The sequence below is a fragment of the Nicotiana sylvestris genome, chromosome 3, assembly GCF_000393655.2.
Source record: "Nicotiana sylvestris chromosome 3, ASM39365v2, whole genome shotgun sequence".
NCBI classification, from domain to species: Eukaryota; Viridiplantae; Streptophyta; class Magnoliopsida; order Solanales; family Solanaceae; genus Nicotiana; species Nicotiana sylvestris.
This window is the reverse complement of record NC_091059.1, coordinates 176,987,726-177,006,441: the sequence shown is the minus strand read 5'-3', so window position 1 is coordinate 177,006,441 and position 18,716 is coordinate 176,987,726. Positions and strand designations below refer to the sequence as shown.

Below are 18,716 nucleotides of genomic sequence, written 5' to 3'. Positions count from 1 at the left end.
CTTTGTCTTATTATTTGAGTTATACAACTGTGAGCACGTGATTTTTGCCCTATATGAATTATTCCAACAAATTCAAAACAAAATAATTTCTTTCAAGTGTTTGCAAATTTATGGATTTCGTGGCAGTTTCTGTTAATTATTTGCATTTTTGTATGTGCATCTTATTTTGTTTAATTAATGAAAAATACAAAATATGCTGCATTTTCATTTAGGATTTAATTTTTGTATTTTTGAACTAATTAATAATTTAGTGTTTTATAAAAATGAGAAAATCACAAAATAGTTCATTTTTCGCACTTTAATTTTAATTTTTCAAATTTTTGTTAGTTTTCTTTAATTTGGAATTTAATTAGGGGTGGTGAACATTATTTAGAGTTAGTTAATTCAATTTGATAGGATAATTTGGTTAGGAATTAATTTAGGTCTTATTTTAAAAGAAATTAGAAAAAAAATCAAAACAAGGGAAAATAAAAAGAGTTGGATTTAGAAGACCCTGATTTGGGCCATTTGTGTTCGAAATTCCCCAGGCCCAAGTCGTCCATCCCCACACCCGTTCAAACCCCCTCACCCGGCCCAAATCACCTTAACCCGGTCCGGTCTTCCCCCCTTTAATCAAAACGACCCTGTTTCGTTGGCGATAGATCAGGACCGTCGAGGTTTGTTGATCGGACGGTCCTGAAGCTTGGATCACTTGATATTTAAGTGTCCAAACATGCCCCCCACCCCCTCTCATCTCTCTCCCCAGACTCTCATCATCCCCGCCGGAACCGCCCGCCGGAAATCGCCCTATGGCGGTGGTAGGTCTTTGATGGCCACCGGATTTACACCCTAGATCCCTCTCCTTCTCCTCATTCCGAATCCACACTCCTTTTCCCTCAAATCGCACCCGAATGTCTCAAATCTGGCTCAGAAGTTCCAAACCCTAATCCGCTGCCCTATTTTCCACTATCTCAACCGGCGGCGCCACCTCTGTTTAACCCCAAATTAATACCCTAGGACCGTCCTCTCTCCCTCATCCCAAATCCTCACTCAGATTTCTCCAAACATCTTTGGAACTCCTCGAATATCAAATCGAAGAGTCGAGCCATGAGAGCCTAAGGTCGGAATCATGCATGCAAGCATTTTCAGGAATCTTCCGGTTGTTTCGAGTCGGTTTTGACATAAAATAGTGACACTCGTTTGTTCCTCACCAAGAACAAATGTTTGCCACTGTGTTGGGTCGAATCAGTGCCTCAGTTTTTGATTTCAAGTCTAGCTGGTAAGTCCTGTTCATCTTTGTTTTCAAAATCGTCTATGTGTCACCTCTGTTCCTTTCCTCTCTTTTAATTTGTTTTCTGATTTATTAACTGTCCTGTTAGAATTTTTGGTTTAGTCACTGAGCTTAATTAGTTAGCTTAATGAGTTCCCCGCCTGTTTGTGATCGTTAATTAATTGATTTGCTTGGTTTTTAAGTTTTCTGAATTTGTTTGGGTTTCATCTTTGGGCTCTAAGGTCAGTCTAAGACTTCATGTTAAAGAAATTCTATTTGGTTTGAGTCTGAGCCCATGTCTATTTAATCATTGAGCCTGTTCGGGGATTCATAGCCCATGTTCAAGTCTGGCTGGGCTTCAAGGCAAAATACAGGGGTAATAGGGGTAAATTGGGTAAGTCACTTAAGGGAATCTCCCTGATAACAGAAATAGGAAGCTTCTAGTGGGGGTTTCTAAGGGAATTTCAGATTTTAGGTATTTGAACTTGGGGAACAAGTCAGAAAGTGAGGGTTCAATGGGCAAAAAATAAAGTTAAGGGAAGGACTAGGGAAGAAAACTGAGACCTGGGGTCTGCCCTAGTGACTTGCCTATAAAGGCATTTTTACTTGCCCTAGAAGGCAAGGATTTTAAGAGCTAAAAATCCCTAAAAATTCTAGACGGCTAAAAATAAAAATAAAAACTTCAGAAAGTACTATTTTATTGAGTTCTTCTGCTGATTTCTGAAATTTTCCTGGTGATGCAACAAGTCCTGACTAGCTGACCTTAGAAATGAATTAAAATCAGCTTTGTTGAATTTTTTCTGGTCCATTGTTTGGATAGAACTGGTTTCTGGTCATTTACTTCAATTTCTGGGTTTGAAATTTGATTTTAGAGTTGTTGGTTGGTTCTGTTGATTTGTTTTTGTTGCTGACCCTTGCTCCTGTTACTGCTCAATTGCTGATCATCTCTTCTGTCTTGTTTTTAAATTCCAGGTATTTCTTCATACCCTTTGCTAACAAATGAAGTGCCACAAGTTGGAACCAGACTGAATTTGTATGCAGATTTGGATGTTCGAATTGGAATTTGAATAGAAATCTTGTTTGAATGTTAAATTCTATTAGCTTCTTCTGTTTATACCTTTGTTTTCTTGTTATAATTCACGTGTTAAGTTGTCCAGCCCTGCTCAGGGGTTTGAATTTGCTTTAGCCATTTGGAAGAACGCTGAAATTTTGGCTATGTATGTATAGTTTGCTTGATTTCAACTGTAACCAATTGATGTTTCCATACAGCTTATGCCTTAGTTTAATTTAAAAGGGAATTATTATTGATTGCTGTATAAGGTTCTTATTCATGCCGCAACTCATTTTTCTCCCCTCCTCAATGGTTGAAAAGATTATGAGCAAGATCATTGTTAGGTTTGGCTTCAGGGATTCGATCCTGAAGTCCTTGCTTGCAGCCAACGTTGCTAAAATATTTGGGGCCTTTGGGCCTGAACATTATCGAAATCTCTTAAGTCAAAAGAGTCTCACTACGTTTAGATAGGTTCATTGTTCAGAAGTTTGGGCCTGTTTAATTTAGGCCCTTCCGCTAATAAAATGGTTTAATGAAGCCTTGTTGATTGGAAGGGATTTTGTTTGAATTATTCACCTAAAGTAGGTGTCAAGTACTTTAGTGTTTAATTAATTAGAGTCTTGAAAAGGGAATTTGAGGCGAGCCATAATTAGACACTTCGTAACAAATGGCCCTCGTGTTAATTTCATAATATAGATGTAAAACAACCAATGTTCGTAGTTTGCTTTAGGCCCGTTTAATATACCACCGTGATTGTGGACACGTTCGTGTGACATGATTACGGTTTCTAAAAACAAAATCGGATTATGTGTTCGCGCAACTTCGGCTAAACTTTTTTAATAATAATAAGCGCTATTAATTGTGGACACGTTCGCGTGACATGATTTTGACGCGCCAAACAAATGGATACACGTACGCATGACCCGTTTCAAGATAATTTTCTTAATTAAAAAGCGGTAAAGGATAAATGTACATAGGATCTAAAGTCAGTAATTGGATAATTTTAATAAGCCAAGTAAGATCAAAACGACCGTGCTAGAACCACGGAACTCGGGAATGCCTAACACCTTCTCCCGGGTTAACAGAATTCCTTACCTGGATTTCTGTGTTCGCACACCATAAATAGAGTCAACTTTACTTGATTCGGGATTAAAAATCGGTGATTTGGGACACCATAAATTATCTCAAGTGGCGACTCTGAATTGTAAATAATTAATCCCGTTTCGATTTTCCTTTAATTGGAAAAAACTCCCTTATATTTATGCCCTTTGCGGGGTGTAGTAAAAAGAAGGTGTCACAGCTCTGGCGACTCTGCTAGGGATCGAACCCAGAATCTATGGTTCAGGGTTCAAGAATTTGAGCTTGTTAATATGATTTTGTTTGGCTTTATTCTTAATATTATTGTATTATGTGAATCTTTTGTGCTAAATGCTATCTGTTTACCGCTTTAATATTATTTGAATTGTATATAACTGTCTTCTTACGCCACCCATCTGAGGCTTCTGGAAATGGTGCATACGTTCGCGTAGCCCGCTTTTTCTGTAGAAATTATACCAAATAGAACGAGACTGGGCAAGCGACAAGGCCAGGTAGACTTCAGTGCTCCCGGTACGTCGCCCCCTCCTAGGCCCCAATTGTCCGCTCGGGTACCCCAAGTCTAGACCAAAACCCCAGGATTTAAACCTAGAAAAACATAGCCTCATGCCGGATCCCTAGTAGGAACGTTTGTTTGCATAATGTGCATTTGACTTAGGGGACTCAACACAGAGGTTGGGTCTGTCTAGGATAGGTATACCCGAAATAACAGACCATCCTGATGCATTCTACGTGCTGTGTGAACATTTATTTGTTTTGGCTTGCATGATAACCGGCCAGGGAAAATAAAGCGAAAAAGGAAAACCAAGAGTAAAATAGGGAAGGAAATAAGGCCCGGTCCTAAAAATCTTGGTATTTGAAAAACGTCCTGAAACTCTGCCCAAAATTTTTCAAAAAGAGTTATTTCAAAAGAGTTAAACACTGTGTTCTTTCAAATGTGTCAAAACTGACCGAACTACGCAGGTCTGATTCTCACCAGATGTAGGATACGTAGGCAACCTACATAAGGTTCGGCCTTATTTTTGAAAAAAAAAAAAGAAAGAAAACAAGAAAAAAGAGTCGGTGGTCGAGTGAATGCAATCTTAATTTTTGGTTAAAATAAGTCGATCCAGCTTCGGCAATGTCTTAAACCGTTCTTGCTGAGATAGCCTCAGAGTATTCTTCAGTTGTCGAAAGGCTATTTTCGTAAAAGAATGGACAAGTTTGTGAAGGATCATAAAATAATTCCCCCCGACCTCAAAATTCGCATGAAATTGGGAAGGGGCCGCATTTGCAAAAACAGTCACTTGGCTAAAGTTGGCATATAGGGGAAGAAATTATGGTTCTTTTCTTCTTTTCTTTTCCCTTTCTTTTTCTTTTACAAAAGGGTCCACTCGAGTCAACCCTAACCTTAATCTTCCACAGGAACAAATGAATACCATCCAGGAACCGCCAGAAGTGGTCAGGGAATAGGCTCAGCTACACTTACGTATGTGATGGAATGATCTAGACGAAGATGGTCAGAAATGGGGGAAAAAGCACTTGGGTGCTCTTATAGACATATTTGAGATCAAACCACGGGAAGATCTGATCAAAGCTTTGGTAACTTTCTGGGATCCTGTCCACAATGTCTTTCGTTTCTCGGATTTTGAGATCACCCCTACTTTGGAGGAGATAGCCGGGTACATTGAATTCGGACGGTATTTGAGGAAGCAACAACTTATATTTCCAAGGGCTCCATCGGTGCACAAGTTCTTTGACCTCCTGAATATTAGTAAACAGACGAATAAAGAACGTGTGAGCAACGAGTGTTGTGCTTTCCATTTCTTGTACTTCAGGTTTGGGCACTCTACAGGTTTTGAAACGCATGAAAAAAGTCTAAGCAACAAACAAGACAAGGGCCTTTGGCAAATTCATCGCTGGTTCGCATTTATTGTGGCATTCTTGGGGATCATGGTTTTTCCAAATGAGAAAGGGACGGTGGATATTCGTATGGCTAGAATTGCACAAATCCTCACTACCAGGGAAGATCATACACTTGCCCCGTTGGTGCTGACAGATATTTATCGAGCATTGACCTTATGCAAAGCAGGGGCTCAATTTTTTGAAGGTTGCAGCATCCTTCTGCAAATGTGGTTGATCGAGCATCTTCGCCATCATCCCAGATTCATGAGTTATGGTTCGAGCCAGAATAACTTCATCACTAGTTACGAGGAGAGGGTAAAAGATTATAACGCACCAGAAGGGTTTGAAGCATGGGTCTCTCACTTGAAAGTTCTTAACGCAAGTCAGGTCGAGTGGACTATAGGATGGCACCCGAGGACAAAAGCCATCTATATAACTGCTACCAAAGGCTACCTGAGGTTAATGGGTGTAAGGAGTATTCAGCCATATGCACCGCAGAGGGTCTTGAGGCAATTGGGAAGGTATCAGATTGTGCCTGAAGATGAAGATCAAAGCACCCAGGTCATAGAGTTACATCCAGAAGCTGCATTGCCCGAGGCTGTAGTTCAGCAGGATTGGAATAGCTACCGGTATCTAAAAAATGGCACCCGGGTACCAGACATCGCCAAGGGGGAAGTAGATCCAAATTATGCTGCTTGGTTTGAGAAAATATCTTATGTAAACAACGAGCTAGAGCCTGAAAGGCCCGCCAAAAGGCCTCATGTTCGAGCCTTTGATGATAAAATTCAGGAGAGGTTAGCTTGGGGGAGAAGGAAAAGGAATATAAGGCCATCATCCATGGTCTATGAGAAGAGTTGAGAAATGTCACCTTCAACAATAATTTGCAGGCACAAGAAGCTGAAGGTGAAAGGAGAAGATTGGTGCGAGAAAATGAAGCCCTCAGAGCTCAGGTTCGACAGTTGAAAATTGAAGCCGAGAACCCTGGCCGAAGTAGGAAAGATGAAAGGCTCATTTACAACCTCACTCAAAAGGTACGTGACTATGAAGATGACCTGTAGAAAGCTGAGTCTGAACTAGCAAAAGCACGGGCGAGGTTGGATAAAAGTGCCGAAGGGCGTGCAGCTTTCGTTCAACACATGAAAGAAAGATATGAAAAATGGGTCACAGGTTGGAAAAAGGCAATTGGCAACCTCGAGGGTGAAATGGCCAAACAAGCCAAAGATTTTAAGGCTGAAAGAGAACATTGTTACGCCTTAATGGCATGGCTAGAAAGAGACTTGCAACAACTCCAAGAGCAGAACCAGGTAGCCAAACGAACTTTGGAAGCTAGAACCGAACAAATTGGGCGTTTGTTGCTAGAGAAGGGCGTCATAAGAGAGCGAGTCAAAAGGGTTGCTAACTACATCGCAATGAAGTGCAGTAGCTGTGAGGATATGACTAGATCTATGTTCTTCGCTACTGTGATGATTTTTGTTCATCGGGTAATGGAAGATCTCTACCTCCTCCAAGGGGAATTAGCGAGTCAGCCCGCGGCAAGGCCGAATGATGCCCCGCGGGTCCCGGGGGCAATTAAGGCACTGATGTATTCGTGATTTCTTGAGTCTGTATTTTATTTCCGTTAAAGTCTGCCAGTTGTTTTGGAGTGTGTATTTCTTTTATCAGAGTATGTGGGTTGTTTGTTTTTTGAGTCTGTATTTCGTCTTTCATCAGAGTCTGTTAGTTTCTGTTTAAGTTTATTTTCGAGTCTTATTATGAAAATTTAAAAATTCCAAAAATATTTTATTATTCTTATCTCCAGAACTACGCTCGGCCTGATTCATGCGGGGTCATGATACGTAGGCAATCTCCATAGGATTCGACCGTAACCAAATAAAAGAGAGAGAAAGAAAATAAGAGGAAAAACAAGAAAGTAAAGTAAAAAAAAAGAGCGGAAAAACAAGAAAGAAAAGAGAAAATAAGAAATCAAGAGAGAACAAAAACAAAGAGAGAACATAGGCAAGAGTGAAAGGAAAGAAACGAAAAAGAAAGAAAAGGGGGAAGTTTGCAATTAAAAGGCCGGGATGATGCATGCAACCGATCAAATACATAATAGAGACGGTTAACTGTTTAGGTGCATTCATGCCCAATGTGCGGTTACCAATCTGTTAAAACCTAATCACTAACAATGTTGTTGTTGATGCATTGAGTCCAGGCAGGTGGTTAATTGATTGGCATTCTGGTAACTCACTCATACAACACCCGATCAAAAGACAGGCTGAATATGGCCAACCAGGAACCGGAAATAAGTATTGTCGACCCATCGAAAGAAGTGGAAGAACTGGACGTTAATGCAATGAGGGAAGAAATGTATAAGCTAAAGTAATAGATGGTTGAAATGTACCAAGCCTGGGCGAAGGGGCATCCACCACCGGTTTATCCCGCCAACCCTGCTTATATCCCACCATCAGCCCAACCTCCGGAGCCTCCCACTGTGCACTCATCTCCAGCCTTTCCCCTCTACCAATAATGCCATGACGCCACTTCCCATACATCTCAAGCTCCACCACCCAAACAAGTCCCATACCCTACCCCACTAATTACACCTATTTTTGTGGCACCTCCACCTGCTACATTACACCAATCTTCCAGTGAACCCCTGTTCCAAACTCACGACAACCAGTACTATCCCCCTGAACCCACCTTTAAAGTTCCAGAACCATATCCTTACACCTCTCATCTTGATCTCCCGGCAGAGACCGAGAAACCACCCAAAAATCCCGAGCATGAAGAGATGATCAGAAAGGTCAAAAGCTTAGAACACTCATTCTGAGATATGAGGGGGTTGGGAGGTCAAGTAAGTGTGGCCTATAAGGATTTATGTCTGTTCCCAGATGTTCAGTTGCCAGCGGGGTTCAAAATGCCCAAGTTTGATCAGTACGATGGGCATGGTGACCCAGTAGCACACTTAAGAGGATTTTGTAGCAAAATGAGAGGAGCAGGTGGAAGAGATGAATTGCTGATGACATATTTCAGCCAAAGTTTAAGTGGATTGGCCTTAGAATGGTATTCAAGACAAGATCACAGCAGGTGGTACACATGGGACGATTTGGCCCAAGCCTTTGCCTACCATTTTTAGTACAACCTCAAAATTATCCCCGACCGTCTGTCGTTAACAAAGCTCAAGAAGAAGCCCGGTGAGAGCTTCAGGGAATATGGATTTTGTTGGAGAGAGCAAGCAGCGAGGGTTGACCCTCCGATGAAAGAAAGTGAGATGGTTGATTATTTCTTGCAGGCTTTGGAACCCATTTATTTCGGTCACTTGGTGTCAGCAGTAGGTAAGTTCTTTAATGAAGTCATAAAAATGGGAGGCATGGTTGAGGAAGGACTCAAGTCCAACAAGATCATGAGTTATTCAGCAATCAAGGCGACCACCCAGGCTATTCAAAACGGTACTGGAGGGGTACTCGGGAAGAAGAAGAAGGAGGATGTTGCGACAATTGAGTCGGGAGCTTGGGTTGGATCTAGGAACCTTCCCCGTTACTACAACCAGCCGCGACCCTATCCCCAAACTTACCCCCACACTCCATATAACCCACCACAACACTATTATCCGCCGCCAGATCCCCATTTTTCTGTCCATCACGCACAAACCTATACCCAACCTCCCACTCACTCACAATGGCATGCGCCAGCTCCACAAAATCTGTACCAAGCTCCACAAAATAACTATCCATCCCCCAAAAGCCTACAGAAATCCTCCTGGAACAGGTTTTCGACCCAACCAAGCCTTTAAGAATGAGAGGTTGCAGAACCAAAAGACTTTCACTCCATTGGGAGAATCATATGCGAGTCTATTCCACAGACTGAGACAGTTGGGTATGTTGAATCCGATCGAGGCTAAGTTGCTGATCCCCCTCCCAGAAATCTTGACCGCTTGGTGAGTTGTGAGTATTATTTAGGGGCCCCAGGACATGACACAGAGAAATGCTGGAAGTTGAAAACATCCATTCAAGAACTCATTGACACTAATCGGATTGAGGTCCAAGCTTTGGAGGCGCCCAATATAAATCAGAATCCCTTGCCAGCCCATCATGAAACAAATATGATTGAGATAGTGCATAAGAGAGGGGAGCCTAAGAAGCCTTCGCAAACCGTCATGATGATTCGGGCTAGTGAAGCCAGGCCATTTGAAAAGTCAATAAGTGAGAAGTCTGTGATCAAGTTGAACAGGGCAAATAATGAACCATCTGTGGAGGTCAAGAAGGGGTCCTCAAGTGACGTTGCAGGAAAACACGAAAGAGAAAAAGTGGTTGTGCCAGGAGTGATGAACAAGCCTGTGGTGATTGTGAAGGGCACCCCCACAGATCCTGTCATTATCAAACCGGTAGCTCAATTACCGATAGTCAACAGCAAGGCAGTCCCATGGAATTATGAACGAGTGACCGTGACTTACAAAGGGAAAGAGGTTAAAGAAGAAGTGTGTGAGACTCATGGTTTGACTCGATCGGGGAGATACTTTGCCCCTGAAGAGTTGAGAAAAGTTAAGACCTCAAAAGATAATCCAGTGTTGGTGAGGAAAGCGGTGACTAAGGAAGAAGCAGAAGAATTTCTGAGAAAGATTAAAGTACAAGACTATTCCATTGTGGAGCAGTTAAGAAAGACACCAGCTCAGATCTCGCTCTTGTCATTATTGATCCATTCAGACGAACACTGTTGTGCTTTGATGAAGATCTTGAACAAAACCCACGTTCCTGACAAAATCTCAGTAAACCACTTGGAAAAGATAGCTAGCAAGATATTTGAGGTAAACTGAGTCACTTTTTCTGATGATGAGTTGCTCGTGGAGGGCACCGAGCACAATAGAGCCCTTTATCTGACTGTGAAATGCGAAGATTCCGTGGTTACTCGGGTACTGGTTGACAATGGGTCTAGCGTGAACATTTGTCCTCTCTCCACATTGAACAAGCTGAAAGTTGAGGATGAAAGAATTCACAAGAACAGTATTTACGTTCGGGGATTCGACGGTAGAGAGAAAGATTCAGTCGGGGACATAGTGCTTGAGCTCACAATAGGTCCAGTTGAATTTACTATGGAATTCCAGGTGCTCGATGTGGTTGTTTCCTATAATCTGCTATTGGGACGACCTTGGATTCATGCTGCCAAAGCGGTCCCGTCTACTCTACATCAAATTATCAAGTTTGAATGGGATCGACAGGAAATTGTCGTACACGGCAAGGATAATTTGTGTGTGCCCAATGATGCCATTGTTCCGCTCATAGAGGTTGAAGACGACAAGGGGACATGAGTTTATCAGGTTTTCGACATAGTATTGGTAGAGAAAATTCTAGAAGGGAAGTGTGTTCCAACTCCAAAGGTAGCTACTGCATCAGTCATGGTAGCCGTTGAAATGCTAAAAAATGGTTTCATACCGGGCAAGGGTTTGGGTGCATCTCTACAAGGTATTGTGTAGCCAGTTTCTCTTCCAAAGAATCTGGATACTTTTGGTCTGGGGTTCAAGCCTACAGTTGCAGATGTGAGACGAGCCCGCAAAATGAAACAAAAAGCATGGGCATTGCCAAGGCCAATCCCGCGCCTGTCCAGATCATTCGCCAGGCCGGGTATCAGAAAGCAATTGTTGTCAAAGGTTCCTGGATCATTGATTGGTGCTGATGGAGACTTGGAAAAGGGGTTCGAAAGGTTATTCGCTGAGGTTAACATGGTTGAGGCTGGGGAAGGGTCCAGCAAGGCAGATGTGCAATTCGTGGGACCACGTGCAAAAGTCAACAACTAGGAAGCTACTCCTCTTCCTACCCGGAGGGAGTCTTGGTAGTGGGTTTTGATTTTCTTTTAGTTGTCTGGATTATTCCAGGGTCTGTAATTCAGATATTATGTTCCGTCCAGTTGGATATGTTAAAACCCTGTTATCTTTAAATTCAATGAAATGTAATTGCTCCTTTACCTTCATTTCTTCTAATTTTATTTTTGTTTTCTTCTTTTGTACAATTCTTTTTATGCTAATATCAATGACATGACATGCATGAGGAATCTTCGGCCCAGTTTTAAAAACCAATCTAACTTTGAAATAATAATACAAGAAATTGAGTGTGATGACGAGTTGGAATTTGATGATGATGAGGCCTATGAAGAAATTAGTAAGGAACTAAGTCATTTTGAGGAAAAACCCAAACCTAATTTGAACAATACAGAAGCAGTTAATCTAGGGGACCAAGATAATGTCCGTGAAACTAAAATAAGTGTCCATCTGGAACCTCAACTCAAGGAGGAGATAATTAAAGCATTGTTCGAATACAAAGATGTTTTTACATGGTCCTATGACGACATGTCGGGTCTAAGCACTGATTTAGTGATTCACAAGTTGCCCACTGACCTGGCATTCCCTCCTATCAAACAGAAGCTGAGAAAGTTCAAAACAGATATGAGTGTAAAGATCAAAGAAGAGGTCACCAAGCAGTTCGATGCCAAAGTCATTCGGGTCACCCGGTATCCCACCTGGTTAGCCAATGTTGTGCCTGTGCCGAAGAAGGATGGCAAGACCAGGGTGTGTGTTGACTATCGGGATCTCAACAAGGCAAGTCCAAAAGACAATTTTCCATTGCCGAACATCCATATCTTGATTGATAATTGTGCCAAACATGAGATTGGTTCTTTTATGGATTGTTAGGCGGGTTATCATTAGATTTTAATGGATGAGGAAGATGCAGAAAAGACGACATTCATCACGCCATGGGGAACGTACTGCTATCAGGTCATGCCATTTGGCTTAAAGAATGCTGGGGCAACCTACATGAGGGCAATGACAACAATATTCCATGATATGATACACCGGGAAATTGAGGTGTACGTGGATGATGTGATCGTAAAGTCTAGAAAGCAGTCTGACCACATCAGGGATCTGAGGAAGTTCTTCCAAAGGCTTCGCAGGTACAATCTCAAGCTTAATCCTACAAAATGTGCGTTCGGTGTTCCGGCTGGAAAGTTGTTGGGGTTCGTAGTTAGTCGCCGGGGAATTGAACTGGACCCATCGAAAATCAAGGCTATCTAGGAATTGCCACCTCCGAAGAATAAGACCGAGGTGATGAGTCTGTTAGGAAGATTGAATTACATCAGCCAGTTTATTGCTCAGCTCACGACAACCTGTGAGTCAATCTTCAAACTGTTAAAGAAAGATGTTGCGGTCAAATGGACAGATGAATATCAGGAAGCGTTTGCTAAGATAAAGGGGTATTTTTCAAATCCACCCGTGTTGGTCCCGCCAGAACCAGGGCGACCTTTGATTCTATATCTGACGGTTTTGGACAATTCATTCGGCTGTGTATTGGGTCAACATGATATCACTGGCAGGAAGGAGCAGGCCATCTATTACCTCAGCAAGAAATTCATGTCGTACGAGGTTAAGTATACTCATCTTGAGAGAACATGTTGCGCCCTAACTTGGGTGGCACAGAAGCTGAAACATTATTTGTCATCTTATACTACCTACCTCATATCTCGCTTGGATCCATTGAAGTATATCTTTCAAAAGCCTATACCCACAGGAAGGCTTGCAAAGTGGCAGATCCTGCTCACAGAGTTTAACATTGTCTATGTGACTCGAACTGCAATGAAAGCACAGGCCTTGGCGGACCATTTGGCCGAGAATCCGGTTGATGAAGATTATGAACCTTTGAAAACTTATTTCCCTGATGAAGAGGTAATGCATATTGATGAGTTGGAACAAGTTGAGAAGCCGGGATGGAAACTTTTCTTTGATGGGGCTGCAAACATGAAGGGCGTGGGGATAGGAGCGGTACTTATTTCTGAAATAGGGCAGCACTACCCTGTTACGGCTCAGCTTCGTTTTTACTGTACTAACAACATGGCTGAGTGCGAGGCATGCATTTTGGGTTTTAGGTTAGTTGTGGATATGGGTGTCCAGGAAGTCTTGGTCTTGGGTGACTCGGACCTTCTGGTGTACCAGATTCAGGGAGAATGGGAAATACGGGATTTGAAACTCATACCGTATAGACAATGTTTGCATGATCTTTGTCAACGATTTCAGTCAATAGAGTTCAGGCACATCCCAAGAATACATAATGAGGTCGCTGATGCTTTGGCTACTCTGGCATCAATGTTACATCATCCAGATAAGGCTTATGTGGACCTTTTGCAAATTCAAGTCCGTGATCAGCATGCTTACTGTAATATGGTGGAAGAAGAACTTGATGGGGAGCCATGGTTCCATGATATCAAAGAATACATCAGGATGGGGGTATATCCGGTACAGGCCACAAGTGATCAGAAAAGAACAATTCGACGATTGGCAAGTGGATTTTTCTTCTGTGGAGAGGTGTTATACAAAAGAACTCCAGATCTTGGATTGCTAAGATGCATAGATACTAGACAGGACACAACTATCATGATTGAGGTACACTCCGGAGTTTGTGGACCGCATATGAGTGGGTACGTTCTGGCAAAGAAGATTTTCCGAGCAGGTTATTATTGGCTCACTGTGGAGCAGGATTGCATCAGTTTTGTGTGCAAGCGTCATCAGTGTCAGGTGCACGGAGATTTGATTCATTCTCCACCATCTGAATTGCATACAATGTCGGTACCATGGCCCTTTGTCGCTTGGGGCATGGATGTCATTGGGCCAATCGAGCTAGCAGCATCAAACGAACACAGATTTATTCTGGTAGCCATCGATTATTTCACCAAGTAGGTAGAGGCTAAAACATTCAATTCTGAAACCAAGAAGGCGGTGGTTGATTTTGTGCATTCAAATATCATCTGTCAGTTTGGGATTCCGAAGGTAATCATCACGGACAATGGCGCTAATCTCAACAGTCATTTGATGACAGAGACATGTCAACAGTTTAAGATTATACATCACAATTCCACCCCATATCGCCCTAAGGTGAATGGAGTAGTCGAGGCAGCCAACAAGAATATAAAGAAGATACTTCGAAAAATGGTGGAAGTTTCTAGGCAGTGGCATGAAAAGCTGTCGTTTGCATTGCTGGGTTATCGCACTACTATCCGTACTTCAGTAGGGGCCACTCCTTATTTGTTGGTGTATGGCACGGAGGCAGTAATACCCCCCAGAAATTGAAATCTCATCCCTTCGAATTGTCGCTGAGGCAGAAATTGATGATGCCGAATGGGTCAAAACCCGCTTCGAGCAATTAAGTCTGATTGATAAAAAGAGATTGGCAGTAGTGTGTCACGACCAATTGTACCAACAGAGAATGGCGAGAGCATATAACAAGAAGGTACGTCCACGAAAGTTCGAAGTGGGTCAGATAGTGTTGAGACGTATCTTGCCTCATCAGGCTGAAGCAAAAGGAAAGTTCGCCCCAAACTGGCAGGGGCCATTTGTCGTAACTAGAGTGTTGTCCAATGGTGCATTATATTTGACAGATGTAGAAGGGAAATGTGTAGAAATGGCTATCAATTCCGATGTAGTCAAGAGATACTATGTATGATTTCTTTGTTTGATTGTACTTGTTTGTATTTGGCATATCTTGAAGATTGAAATGACGAAAGCGTTTTGTTCTGCTATCTACACATTTTATCCCTCGTCACCCCTTTTGAGCCTTATTTATTTTTTTTCTTACCCCTCTTTCGGAATCAGTAGTGAATATCAGAAACACAAGCGTAAAAGATAAGAAAAGGAAGAAAAGAAAAAGAGAAAGAAAGGAAAGAGAAAGAAAAGAATGAAAAAAGAAAGAAAAAGAAAGAGGAAAAGAGAAAAGAAGAAGAAAAACAATAAAAAGAGAAAAGAGAAAAAAAAAGAGAAAAGAAAAAATCACAATAACAAAGTAATTCATATGACATGAACTACGTTCAACCTGATTCCTTTTAAGGATACGTAGGCAGCCTCACGGTTCGGTCTCATCAAACAAAATCCAAAAGTCCCCAAGCAAGAAACTGGGGCAGAAGTTGTGGTTGTTGAGAGAAACTTGATTCCAAAAGTTGTAATTCTAACCCATTTGAATTGTTTTGAGCCTTTTATACCTTTTTTTTCAACCCTGTCCAAAATCCCACATTACGGTCCAAAGAAAGACCTTCTGATCAGTCTTTGAGAAATGCCAAGTCGAGCATGTAAAGGTAATTCATGTCAGGGGCAACACTCTGGTTCAAGCATGAAAAATAAAAATGAGAGAGTCTTATTGGTGAAAACCTTCACAGGCACCGTAAGGCGACGGGAGTTGAGAGAAATAAAATGAGAGAGTCTTATTGGTGAAAACCTTCACAGGAACCGTAAGGCGACGGGAGTTGAGAGAAATTAAAATGAGAGAGTCTTATTGGTGAAAACCCTCACGGGCACCTTGAGGCGAAAGTGAGTTAAAAAGTCAACAAGTGAGAAAGGTCTGTTGGTGGAAAACTATTTCAAGGTACCGCAGGATGAACAAGATCAAGGTTTGGGTAAAGTAATCAGGTCATGGAAATTCTGAGGCAACAAAGTACTGCAACTGAAAGTTGATTGGTTGGACAGATTGGGCCGATTAATCCGAAATGCATGTCATGATCATTGGGACCAGCTGCTCCACTCAGATAAGTTTCTTTTTCTTTTTCCCTTTGTAGCAGTCATCTGGTTTTGGATTCTTCTTATCCTTAACCCGCAAAGTCATTGCATTTCATTTTCTTTTGGAGTTTATTTGTCTAAGATATTTTAATGTCAGTCTTGTCCCAAGTAAGTGGAAAAGAATTTCAAAGCTCGCTACCAACTTCCAAAATTGTAAATCACAACGTGGTTAGAGCATACTAAAGACAGCATGATGTAAGGTGGGATACAGGGGATCACCAGAAGTTTCACCGGTGGAATGACTTTGTAATGTCATGGTAGATGCAAAGGTTCAGGTAAAGGGGTCAGAGGTGTGAAACAACAACATGGGTATAGAACACTCGGTTCGTCAAAGGTCATGGGATTTGAAAGTCAGTCAGAAAGTCAAAGCGGTTTAGGGCCAGTTCGGGAAAGCCATTCAGAACAAAACAATGTAGTGGAAAGATCTTCAGCAAGAATGCCATCAGCTAACCACCACTTTAAACTGACAAATTTTTTTTTAATTAAAACAGGGGCAGAAAATTCGTTTGTTTCGGAGAAACTCTCCGTAGGGGAAAGAGCAAGCATCAAAACAGGTTTGACCATAAACTTTCAGGACCCTCCTGGAAAATGGGACCTAGTTTAAAGTTCAGAAAATAGCATAATCTAGCATAAATGTATCCCAAAAGAATATAAGTTGGTTAAGAAGTTTGCATGTTCGAGATAGGATTCAATTAGGAGTTTCCAGGACCCTCCTGAATAATGAGACTTAGATTTAAGATTTCGATTAGATAACAACATTTAGCGTAAACTCTGTTGTAGGGTAGTATAATTCAGCTATGAAAGTTGTCACCCTTAAGATAAAATTTGACCTTTGATTTTCAGGACCCTCCTGGATAATGGGGAGTAGTTTGGAAACCCTTTTAAATAACAAGATTTAGCATAAGTCACACCTTTAGAAGATATAACGTAGATTTAAAATTATCATTTAATTAAGAGTTGTCAGGACCCCCCTGGATAATGGGACCAAGCTTTCAAATTTTTAGTAATACTTGGTAATATGACTTAATTTTACACTCACATCTGTGCCCAGCCACCAAACTGTGGCAGAAAAATTTTCTTTGTCTATTTTGTTGCAGTCAGGAGCCCGCCTGGAGAGCAGGGAGCACATCTCAAGATGAAGTCAGGAGCCCGCCTGGAAAGTAGGGAATACTTTCAAGCATAGCAGTCAGGAGCCTGCCTGGAGAACAAGGGAGTACAATTTAAATTTTAGCTTTCAGATTCTTTGTTTTGTCTGTGTTGAAGTCAGGAGCCCGCCTGGAGAGCAGGGAATACATTTCAAATTGAAGTCAGGAGCCCGCCTGGAGAACAATGGAATACATTTCAAGTTAAAAGTCAGGAGCCCGCCTGGAGAGTAGGGAATACTTTCAAATGCAGCAGTCAGAAGCCCGCCTAGAGAACAAGGGAATACATTTCAAGTTAAAAGTCAGGAGCCCGCCAGGAGAGCAGGGAATACTTTCAAATGCAGCAGTCAGGAACCCGCCTGGAGAGCAGGGAATACATTCAAGTTCAGCAATTAGGAGCCCGCCTGGAGAGCAGGGAATACATTCAAGTTCAGCAATCAGGAGCCCGCCTGGAGAGCAGGGAGTACATTTCAAGTCAGCAGTCAGGAGCCCGCCTGGAGAGCAGGGAATACTTTCAAATGCAGCAGTCAGGAGCTCGCCTGGAGAGCAGGGAATACTTTCAAATGTAGCAGTCAGGAGCCCGCCTGGAGAAAGGGAAGCATCTCAGTTTACAACTCGAGGCGGCAACAAAGGAATTTTACCAAGAGAATACAAGACAACAAGGCAACAAGAAACACAAGAGCAAGTTTGAAGATCTACATAGGATTTTGTAAAGCATAGATCATAGTCTAGTCTAGCTTCTTTTATTTTTGACATGGTGTAATAAGGGGTTCAGTAAGCAGTAGCAGCAACAGCAGCAACAGTGAAATCACAGCTTCATGGTAGTCTCAGCTACCAAACAATCCTGAACTACACTGACCTGATTCCTTTTTAGCCAAGGATATGTAGGCAACCTCGGAAGCAGGGTGCGGTCAAATCTTTCAAAAATGCTTCCCGCGGAGTATTCAAATGGGCAAAAATCGCTCGTATCCGCTCACTTATCTTTGCACGAAAACTCTTTGTGTTTCCGGGCAAAGAGGGGCAGCTGTGAGCACGTGATTTTTTTCCCTATATGAATTATTCCAACAAATTCAAAACAAAATAATTTCTTTCAAGTGTTTGCAATTTTGTGGATTTCGTGGCAGTTTCTGTTAATTATTTGCATTTTTGTCTGTGCATCTTATTTTGTTTAATTAATGAAAATACAAAATATGTTGTATTTGCATTTAGGATTTAATTTTTGTATTTTTGAACTAACTAATAATTTAGTGTTTTATAAAAATGAGAAAATCACAAAATAGTTCATTTTTCGCACTTTACTTTTAATTTTTCGAATTTTTGTTAGTTTTCTTTAATTTGGCATTTAATTAGGGGTGGTGAATATTATTTAGAGTTAGTTAATTCAATTTGATAGGATAATTTGGTTAGGAATTAATTTAGGTCTTATTTTAATTTTTAATTTTTAATTTTTAAATTTAATTTTAAAAGAAATTAGAAAAAAAATCAAAAGAAGGGAAAATAAAAAGAGTTGGATTTAGAAGACCCTGATTTGGGCCATTTGTGTTCGAAATTCCCCAGGCCCAAGTCGTCCATCCACATCCGTCCAAACCCCCTCACCCGGCCCAAATCACCTTAACCCGATCCGGTCTTCCCCCCTTTAATCAAAATGACCCCGTTTCGTTGGCGATAGATCAGGACCGTCGAGGTTTATTGATCGGACGGTCCTGAAGCTTGGATCACTTGATATTTAAG

The 18,716-nt window shown here is 41.6% G+C and overlaps 1 protein-coding gene across 1 annotated transcript in view; it reads left to right on the top strand.

Annotated features, from left to right (window-relative positions):
* The first annotated feature begins 5,683 nt into the window (after window positions 1-5,683).
* LOC138888409 (uncharacterized) overlaps window positions 5,684-18,716 on the top strand; it is a 28,900-nt gene continuing 15,867 nt past the window's right edge. Inside the window, exons 1-2 of the mRNA XM_070170267.1 lie at window positions 5,684-5,800; window positions 6,167-6,310. Of these exons, the coding sequence (XP_070026368.1) occupies window positions 5,684-5,800; window positions 6,167-6,310 (261 nt within the window). The remainder of the gene's footprint in view (window positions 5,801-6,166; window positions 6,311-18,716) is intronic.